Source organism: Rhagoletis pomonella, unplaced genomic scaffold (assembly GCF_013731165.1).
Source record: "Rhagoletis pomonella isolate Grant_MI unplaced genomic scaffold, Rhpom_1.0 Rhpom_scaffold_00007, whole genome shotgun sequence".
Lineage (NCBI taxonomy): Eukaryota > Metazoa > Arthropoda > Insecta > Diptera > Tephritidae > Rhagoletis > Rhagoletis pomonella.
The window spans coordinates 14228997-14239923 of NW_023458561.1; the positions used below are offsets into that span (position 1 = coordinate 14228997).

General features: G+C 32.5%; 1 protein-coding gene across 2 annotated transcripts in view; it reads right to left on the reverse strand.

Annotated features, from left to right (window-relative positions):
* LOC118742354 (putative phosphatidate phosphatase) overlaps positions 1-10927 on the reverse strand; it is an 88523-nt gene that overhangs the window by 5025 nt on the left and 72571 nt on the right. Inside the window, exons 4-7 of one of the 2 annotated variants that reach the window (XM_036474363.1) lie at positions 9224-9442; positions 2650-2829; positions 2410-2586; positions 82-314 (exon numbers count right to left, since the gene is read on the reverse strand). In XM_036474363.1, the coding sequence (XP_036330256.1) occupies positions 243-314; positions 2410-2586; positions 2650-2829; positions 9224-9442 (648 nt within the window). In that variant the 3' untranslated portion in view covers positions 82-242. Of the gene's footprint in view, positions 1-81; positions 315-2409; positions 2587-2649; positions 2830-9223; positions 9443-10927 lie in introns of those variants that run through there. The other variant, XM_036474362.1, reaches the window with a different exon arrangement.

The following is a 10927-nucleotide window of genomic DNA, read 5'->3' on the forward strand; positions in this document are numbered from 1 at the left end:
AGACATGAGCCACTTAACAGTAGTAAGGATTTTTATTTTGGGAATTTCGAATCGATCGATATTGAAATAAAACGACTATAATTTTGATTACTTTTCACAGGCTGTATTTTCTTTATTTTGAGTTTAAACTTTTTATATTGAAGCGTAAGTCTCTAGTTATTCTTATTCGTGCAAAATGTATAATAAAACTGTATATGTATTTAATTAATAGCCTATGGATACAGTATGGTTATTTATAGCTATCAGCGCATTTTATTATGCTTAACGGGCCAAACTGTATTCCAATTGAACCAATCCTTCGGCAGAAAGTTGCTCTAGAAAAATTGAGGAGATAAAGAATCAATGAGCCTTTTGCTTGATTCAAAAGTATTTTTTTTTAATATAAAAGAACATAAAACGGCAAATAAAAGCACGTGAAAATTGAACAGGTAAAAAAGTCTAAGTTCAGGCGAAGCGGAACATTAAATACCCGGGCACGTATTAAATACAGTTTTTCACATTTCCGAGAACTACCGTTACATATTAACCAGGAGTGGGTTTACCCCTACTACAAACATCTTTGATAGTATGTATGCATGTTCAGTTATCGAAATATCGAAGTTTCCATATTTTTGAAATTTTAGCCCAATTTCAAAAATTTTCAACGTCCTGCTTTAATTAGTCCAGTACAATAATCATATCGAGTGTGGTAAAAATTGATGGAACGGTTGCCGGGATACACATATGTATGTGGTCGTAAGTGGGTGGTGCCGTTTGATATTTTTTACCAGGACCAACAACTGTGTCAAATTTATAATTTTCCGCCTAAAGATCGTTGTAAATATCAATTTTGAGCAGGGACCAAAAATAACTGTTATCTCGAATTTTCAAATTAAAAACGTTGCCTGAATTCTGAAATTTAACGAAAACGTTGCTTCATAACAGTTAATGGGCCGTATGAATAAAAACTAAGCGATTGCTTTTTCCTAAAATTGTATATATTTTACTCCAATTTTGTTTGAATAAATTGAGTAAAAGGTCTGAAATTTTAAGAAAAAGCAATTGCTTATTTTTATTCATACAGCCTAATAGATGAGAAATATTTTTTCCGTTGCTGATAAGAGTTATTTCCCAACGTTTATTTTTTACGTTGCTCGATAACAGTTATTGCCCAACGTTTATTTTGTACGTTGCTTGATAACAGTTATTGTTCGACGTTTATTTTTACGTTATCTGATAATAGTTACTTCACTCTCTCACTTTTATTTCATCATCTTTATCTTATTCTCCATCTCCATCTTCATCAATAACCTGTTCTTACAACGTTTATCAGACAACGTAAAAAATAAACGTTGTAAAATAACTCTTATCCAGCAACGTAAAAAATAAACGTTGGAAAATAACTCTTATCGGCAACGGAAAAAATATTTCTCCTGCATAACAGTTATCAGGCAACGTAAAAAATAACTCTTATTGACGAAAAAAAAATATTTCTCATCTAATAACTGTTATGGAGCAACGTTTTTGCTATAAAACTTATAACTGTTATGTCCCTGATTTTGAGTACATAAGCTTCAGTATTTACTAAAATATCGCAGTTTTCGTATTTCTGAAAACTACCGTTATAGGGGAGGTAGAGATGGTTATTGTCCGATTTCGCCCAGAAGTACATGTACTAAGTTTCGTTAAGATATTTCAGTTTTTAATGAAGTTATTGCAAGATCTATACATATGTAAACCTTGGAGTTATTGTGTGCACAGATGGATGGACAGGCAGTCACGGCTTAATCAATTTCTCTTTTCATTCTGAGCATTTATGTATACATTTGTCTATATCTGACTTGATATCTTTAGGCTGTTACAAACAACCGTTATACATATGAACAAAGTTGTTGTACTGAATTCTGAATTCCTTCAAGAATATGACAGTTTTCGATGAACCTCTCAAAATACATACATACATACATATGTACTACGTTATGACTTTCAGAACTTCTAACGCATTACAATTAAAAACTCTGAATGTTTTATAAGAAAAGCTAATGAAAAGGGCATTTACTTCAACATAATCAGCTATCTTATACATCTCGTAATCCATACATATCGCTAATTTACTAAAATAGATACCGTCGTAACTTTTGAGGTAATGATGACCGTTATATCCTGCTTTAAATTTTATAAAAATGTCGTGCTAAAACATGGTGTTGTTTTCACATGGGAAGATCATATGAAACTCTATTTCTGGCGATTTTGCTAATGGATGAACATGTCGCACCTTTAATAATGATTTAAAATATTAACTTTTCTTTTGAGATTCTATCGTAATATTATATAGATAGAACAGACAACTCAATATAAAAAAACACGCATTTCGACCTTGTAATCAATTCTCCTGATAACTAAAGGTGCCAAAAATTATGGCAGACTTACCACGATCACAGCACTGAGCGCACCAATGCAGGAACCGGCCAGCACATCAGACCAATGGTGCTTATAATCCGATACTCGACTCAGGGCCGTATACCAGGCAATCATAATAAACAGAAACTGTAAAGAATGACGCAACAACTTAGATCCTTTCCAGTCCATGCGCGATTGTAAGTATAACTATAAAATTTTTAATTCTTTAGTCATTAGAATGATAGCTAAAAAGTATCACCCCAAACTCACCGCAGTATATACCATGGTGTAGAATGTAAAGCTTGAGTGTCCGCTGGGGAATGAGAGATGAACTTCTTTTAACATGCGCTTCGTGGAATCATCGCCTTTGCACGTGAAGTCCTCGATGTATTTTCCCACGTTGTTTGGATCATCACATGTAGTGCCATCGGACAAGATGGGCTGGCAGACCTTCGTAAATAATATTACAAAACCAAATTGAAAATGATTAGCAAATAACAAAGATATGTAAATACATATTAAAATAAATATATTTTATACTTTTACTCTGAACCTTTTATGAACTGGACCGGAAAAAAATCACTCTTAAAAACATGTTTTTCTTCCGGAAAATTTATAACGAAAATTTTTTCCCCAGAAAGTGGCGTACGATTTTAGAAACATGTAATTTTAACAGATCTGCAGAGATGTAAAAGTAATTCAATTTGTGATGCAATTTAATAAAATTTCCGAATAGAAATTTGATTAACTTAGCCAATTCTTGCAAAGTAGTGGAAATTGAGAAAGCAAAATGTGATAGGGAGCTGCAAATTTCTGCTGGAAAATTTTTTTTCCAGCGAAAACTTGCAAGTAAGAAAATCAGCTGATCACAAACACATATTTGTAAATAAACAAAAGAAAATATGGCCTTTTTGAGTTATTTATTGCAAATTTTATTATTAATGCTAGTATGCTTGAGTTGACTTTATTTTTCGTTAATTTGCTGTTAATCTCCAGTTTGATTACTTTAGTGTGTGCTGACTATGGTTTTTCGTTTGTTCCATAATTTTCTTTTAAATATACCAAAATAGATTAAAATGCAGCACGCTGAAATGTTTTTTTGCTGAAGTTTTCGGTTTTGGTAGGTTGCTTGTTGAAATGAAAATTTTATAATATATCTATATCTATTAAATCTTTGTGGATGAATGATGGGTGTTTGGAGGAGATACTCTTGTTTTTGAATGCGTCACCATGTGATATCACAAATAATTATGAGAAAAATAACGTATTCATTCCGATCTAATTAATTTGTATGTATTTTAAAAAGGTTTTTCTTATCCAAAACTATTCAATTGTATAAAATTCCAAACCGGGCGAAAATATACCAAGCAGAAAATAAATTGCCAAATGAACCACCAGTGGAAACTATCGAAGTGATCAGCTGTTTCAAAGGTTGCAAGTTTTTGCAAATTTTGCGGTCTCGTACTTCTGTGCATATCTAGTCTCTTTAAGAGCGAATGCTGCAAATTCTCAGATTTTTCGCTGCTGGATAATTTTGTCCGCTCAATACACACCTATGCATACGTATGTACATACATTAGGATGTATCACCACAAAAAGAAGTGGTTTTCCCACCGGAAAATTTCGCCAAAATATTTTGGAAAATTTAAGATTTACGTGAGTTGGACCCTACTGAAAATACCCCCAAAAATATCGTTATTTTGATTCCGTTGATAAAAATAAAAATAAATGGTATGCAGACTTTTTAAGCTTAATCTAAGGTAATTTTCTAGAAAAATTATTAAAAAAAACTAAATTTATTTATAAAAAACTCGAGTTTTAGAAGTATTTTCAAATGGGTCTAGCTCACATTAGTTTTAATATTTTTCCGGAATATTTCGGCGTAAGTCTTAAAATATAATAAATTTTATAATGCCTATGAAAAAACGGTACCGATTTTTTCTTTTTGTATAGAAAGTGATGCACCTTGTACATATCGCACACCGTCTTCAAAAAAGTCACAACTCAAAATAATACGTGCTATTTCTTAGCACATGATAATCATATGGGCAAGGGCGACTTTACTTTAGGTTTTTTTTTACAAATTATTACAAAAATTTGCTCCAGCTTTTGCTGAAAGGTAAATAAAAGCTCTGTGTACATTTGGCCAAGGGCGACTTTACTTTAGGTTTTTTTTTTTACAAATTATTACAAAAATTTGCTCCAGCTTTTGCTGAAAGGTAAATACAAGCTCTGTGTACATTTTTAACTCATAATCTTAAAATGCCAAATTTTGAGTGTGACTCTTTGGAAAACGGTGTGCGATATGTGAAAAGGTAATTTGGTCTTCTACAGTGAAAGAAATACAGTACGTTTCATTTAGCTGCATCACAAAGAGCCATGTAAATATAACATTAAACAAAAATATACAAAAACCATTTCTCTAAACATGTTTATTCTACTTTATAAAGAAATGGCGAATATTTGCCGATTTTTTCGCAAATTACTCGAAGTTTTGAGGGTATACAAGTGCCGGTGTTGTTATTATTGCACTTAAAATGTGTACGTAAGAGCAGCAAGGTATTTAAAGCGGAGTCTTCTAATGTTGACCTGAAGTTTTTACATACAAAACCTACTGATGAAAAACATATTTCAGCCTCAAAACTTCTAGGCTAAACTGTCAAAAGGTAGCCATAAGCCATTTGAAGACAATGACCCCTATCTCCTCCATTACAAAATATTTGAACTTCTACCAGCACGTCGGACATATTATAAGTTTTTCGATTTGAGGAAGTTTTGAGTAGATTGATGTAAAAAATTATCTAACTTTTCCTTGAAACTCTCTGTTTCGTTTGCATTAGCGATGCTATGACTAAATTCTTTTAAATCTTTAAAAAAAAGGCTCAGACTGCAATTCAAAAGCACAGTTTCATGCGTTTTGTTAATAGCAGTGAAAACAATATATATAAACAAGTTCTTACTATCAATTCGATATGTCAAGTTTTTTGAGGATTTGTTTGCATTAATCCCGGGATTGGCATCCCTATTTAGTACTATGTACGAAAGTATTTAATAAATAAAAGGAATACAGAATCGTAGATTTCGTATATTTTAAAACCACACGTAAATGCCTTCGTACAATATATAAAATTATTGGTATAGAGATTTGATCGGTAATTTACGCATTTGTTTTGTAAAATAAACTAAAATTTTCATAAATTGTACTGAAAACCATACAGACCATATTAATGCAATGGTTGGGAGGGTTTATGCTACCTTAAGAAAATTAAAAGTGTCTGGATTTTATACTCCACTGAGTACAAGGCGTCAGCTTTCCCTACAAATAATAATGCCGCAAATCACATATGCTGAGGTAGTTTACAGCAAGCTTGATAGCAACTCGATGCGCAAGGTTGATATTTTCTTTAATAATGTAACCCGTTATGTGTATGGTCTCACAAGGTTCGAGCATATATCGCCGTGGAAGTGTAGCCTCTTGGGTTGTGAAATATCAGAATATTTGAAAGCCCGAAACTGTGTTTTTCTATATAGACTGATTGCTATGGAATCTCCAGGTTATTATACCCGAGCGCACTTGTGCACAAGGGTATATTAATTTTGTTCACATAACGGTTGTTTGTAACAGCCAAAACGAATCGAGATAGATATAGACAAATGTATACATAAATGATCAGGATGAAAAAAGAAATCGATTAAGCCATGTCTGTCTGTCCGTCCGTCTGTCCGTCTGTCCGTCTGTCCGTCTGTCCGTCTGTCCGTGTACACGATAACTCGAGCAAAAATTGAGATATCTTAACGAAATTTGGTATGTAGGTTTCCCTTAACACAAGGTAGGTTGGTATTGAAAATGGGCGAAATCGGACTTTAACCACGCCCACTTCCCATATAACGATAATTTCCAGAAATACGAAAACTGCGATATTTTAGTAACTACTAAAGATAATTCACTCAAAATTGATATTTATAATAAGTTTTAGACGAAAAATAAGAATATTATAAATTTTTGGAAAATGGGCGTAGCCACGCCCACTTACGGTTATATGTGTATATCTTAATAACCGCTGCACCAATTTCTTCCAAACTTGGCACAGTTGTTGGCCTTCGCACAACATACTAAATGGCCGAAAATTTTTAAAATCGCTTAATAACCACGCCTACTTCCCATATAACGGTAATTTTCAGAAATACGAAAACTGCGATATTTTAGTAACTACTGGAGATTATTCGCTCAAAATTGATATTTACAATAATTTTTCGACGAAAAATAAGAATATTATAAATTTTTGGAAAATGGGCGTAGCCACGCCCACTTATGGTTACATGTGTATATCTTGGTAACCGCTGCACCAATTTCTTCCAAACTTGGCACAGTTGTTGGCCCTGGTACAGCATAAAAAATCGCCGAAACTTTTCAAAATCGGACAATAACCACGCCCACATCCCATATAACGGTAATTTAGAGTAATACAAAATCTTCGATAAATCAGTAAATATTGAAGCTAATTTATTCAAAATTGATACTTGAAACAATTCTTTACCAAGAAATACGTTTATGGTAAAATTTTGGAAAATGGGCATGGCACCGCCCACTTATGATCACATATATGTATATCGGTAACCGTTCTACCAATTTGTACCAAACTCGGTGTGGTTATTGTGCTTGCCACATATAAGCAAAACGTTGAAAATTATTGAAAGCGGACTAAAATAACGGCCGCTTCTCATATAACGGTAAATTTCAGAAATGCTTGAAACTTCAATATTTCGAAATTGAAGGACGCTAATTTACTCAAAATTGATACACCCCGGCTTACCATCTAGCGGAAGGTTTCGGAAAGGTGAAAAAAACATATTTAATACTTGCGCCGGGTATTTAATGTTCGGCTCCGCCCGAACTTAGACTTTCTTACTTGTCTTTTTAATAAGTTAGTATTTACTAGGTCTGCACGGGTAACAGATCTAATTGTCCCTCACTGTAGTACGTTAGTATCAGAGAGATTGTTCTTCGTCAGCGCTATACGTTTGTGGAACTCTATCCCTGCTGGTGTAAGAAGTAGTCTAAGCAGAAGCAACTTTAAGCAATCTATTTACGCACATTTTAAGAAATAATGTTTTGAATGGACTGGCCATCTATCTTTACCTATCAATCTTTATCAACATTCTTAATTTATTTTCTATCTTTTTATGTTTTTATTTCTTATCGTATTCCTTAGTACTCTTAATCTTTATTGTTTAGGGATTATAATTATAATGTTAGTTTATTTATTTGTCCTTGTTTTTATTCTTAAGTTTGCAAATGTATGTACGTATGCTTTTCTCTTTGTTTATATTTAAATCAGCAATTTGTTGTACTATAAAAGATTATATCTTATTGTACTAATGATTATACATTTAAAAAATGAAATGAAATGAAAAAATGAAATGAAAAAAAATACCTTAGGAAACTCCTTTAGTTATATTTACGAATAGTTCGTAAAATCTTTGTTCTAAAAGTTGTACAAATGAAATTTTATTTTCAGTGTGGGCATTTGAGCATCATTTCAGATAAGGACTAGTTTTAGAATGTGGTGAATTGATGTACATATGTATTTTAAAAGTGGTTTTGATGTTACCCAAAAATTATGTATACTTTTTTTAAATTTAATTTTAATCGCTGTCGCACGGGACAATTTTAGTCCATCGTGATATTTTCGTTAAAATTGCTTCTAAACGAATTTTCATGGAAATAAAAAATGAATTTATGTCGAATATACTTTATATTTTGAGTTCTTTGGAAATCTATGACTTATTATGTTTCAACTACATTCTGCAAATGTGAGCAAAATCGGACCATAAATACCGTTTTTCAAAATATCTAGACCCTGGCGCCACCTAGCGAGATAATTTTTCGCACAAAAAATATATGTGACACCCAAATGTACATACATATATACACATATAACCGTCCGCTTGTGCATTTTCAACAATACATACTTTGTTAATGGCTTCAAACCATTATTCACCAAACAGTTACAACATTGTCATTTCCACGCCACATGTGTTACAAATTAATTTTTTTTCTGTCTATCAAAGCTTCCAACCAATACACATTTCATCTCCCCCATTTCTGAAATTGCATTGGAAACATAAAATGCACTGTGTACATACCTACATATGTACATACATATATTGGTTTCTACTCTAAACAATTGCATATGTGTATGCTTCGTTTACATATGTATGTATGGATATGTGCATCAGCGAGTGCTGAACATCCTACATTTTACCATACTCGGTTGACAAACATAACTGTCCCCTGCTCTCCATGACGACTTAAGTACACTAATTGTTTTTAAAATCTTTTAAATTTTTGCTTTCTATGGCAAATGAAAACATAAATACAAACATATGTATGCACCCTTGTCGTCAGCTGATTAAGTAAAGTGACATTTTTTATTTATTTTTTGGCATTTTCTCGACAATTACTTGTATATGGAAAAAATGCCAAGCACCGTCAGCAAAAAAAAATATTAAAATTCAACGCGATGTAGCGTCTTGAAATTTGCACTTTAGCTTACTATAATTTAAAACTGCAGAAATAAAATTTGTGTAAAAAGTCTGAAAAAAAAGCTTAAAATTTTTGGGTGTAATTGAAAAAGTTTATTTTTTTTATTTTTGTACAAAGCTGGAAATGTAGATTTATGTGCTGCTGGTTATGTAAACTGCTGAACTTTTATAAAAAAAAAAAACTACAAACAAAAGAAAAATAGCCAAAACTGGTTGAAATGTCACTTAACTTAATCAGCTGCCCACAAATGTACATATATATGTATGTACCATTTTATGAATTCGTGGTAAAACTTACTGCGAAAAAGTGAGGTCTTAAACGCCCAATCGAGTATTTAGCGATGTCTGTCGTGAGCTGGGACACAGCTGCTCCAAAGCCGAAAATACCAATTTTTTTGTAGCATTCAACCATCCAAGCAGGAACCTCATAGTCCATGAAAATATACCTACGGGTGGGAAAAGCTCCATCTGATGATGTTTTACTACGTTCCGCTCTCACTATCTCGACCGCAAGCGTCTGAAACAATAGGATACATATTTGAGTAAGATTTAGTGCAAAGCCGGCTGAATGAAACGGAACAGAAATAATGCGCAATGTGGAACAATTTTTTTACAAAAAATATAGCTCATTTTATAACAAAAGCCTTATACAAGTTTCAAACTTTGTACAAAAACTAAAAAACAATCAACCAAGTTTCAATAATTTCACTTATTTTATACAGATTTAAAAAAAAAAACCTTTGGGTATGTAGAATTGAATGGGCCATGAAAGTGCATCCTCAAAAAAATTCTAAAAATCCTGTCTAAATAGTTTGGCATTTTGATGAAATTTTGTTGATTTTTTCAAATACGTTTGTATTATAGATACGGTGTATTATAGATACGATCGTACCGATTTTGGCGGGACAGTACCGATTTTAAGAAAGTTGTCCCATTGAATATTTTTTAAAGTCGGGGCGTATTAATGTCCCGATTTTTCAGACTTTCCTTTATCCCGATTTTCAGAGTTTACTTTATTAATTTATAAGAGTCTCCCTGTACTCTGGCCCAAACACAATTTTTCGTACAAATGTGACAGTACTTTCGTTATCGCAAAGGACATAGAATATAAGGGAGCCATAAACATAGCCAGCATCGTTATTTTCTATGATATTTGGTCATGTTTTATTCTGTCAAACTGGTACTCTCGCTATACATATTGCAGGCTTTCATTCTTGTCAATTTTTTTTAAGGATTATATAATTCTTTGTTAAGCTTTTTTTTGAAACTTGAATTTAGTGAGATTATAAAAAATAATACTAATTCCCTAAACAAATCATGGATATATAAATTATAAGCTGTAGGTGCAGTGGCGCAAATATAAACAGGGAAGGGACATTTTAGCATTCTTTGGCTATTCCCCTTTTGATTATTAAATGACGTAACAACATCGTAATTGAAATGGAAAAAGTCGTGACTGATATTTTTTTTTTTCATAAAATGATGTGGGATTTGTAATCCGATGAAATCCATCATATCGATCAAAAAAAGAATTTTGAATTTTTTATTAGTTACGACATTTTGCATTTCAGGTGACGATATGTATATGGTGTGTTTAAACTTTTGCGATCATTTTTAAATTTTTTTTCTTTGTGTTGTTTTGAATAAAACTGTATTAAAGGATGTTATGTCTTTTTATTCTAAAAATAAAATTGTACGTTCGGATACCATGCTTTAGAAATGTCTCGATTTTTGGCCATAGATATGTGGTCCCCGGTAATGAAAGAGCAGGGCGTGTCTAATTATTTTTTTTAATTTTTTTTTAGCAGCTTAGATTTTCGGAAGTGTTTGGCGGAGCTTCTCCTTCAATTTGTAATGTGCGTCTTGGTGGTATTGCACAAATGGAGTGATAGGAACGGCAAATGGACTCTATCAGAAGGTTTTTCAAGGCAGAAATACACTCGGAAGTATGCTATTGTCTACTCAAATTGTATTTTATTTGCATAGACTCTTAGCTAGGAAT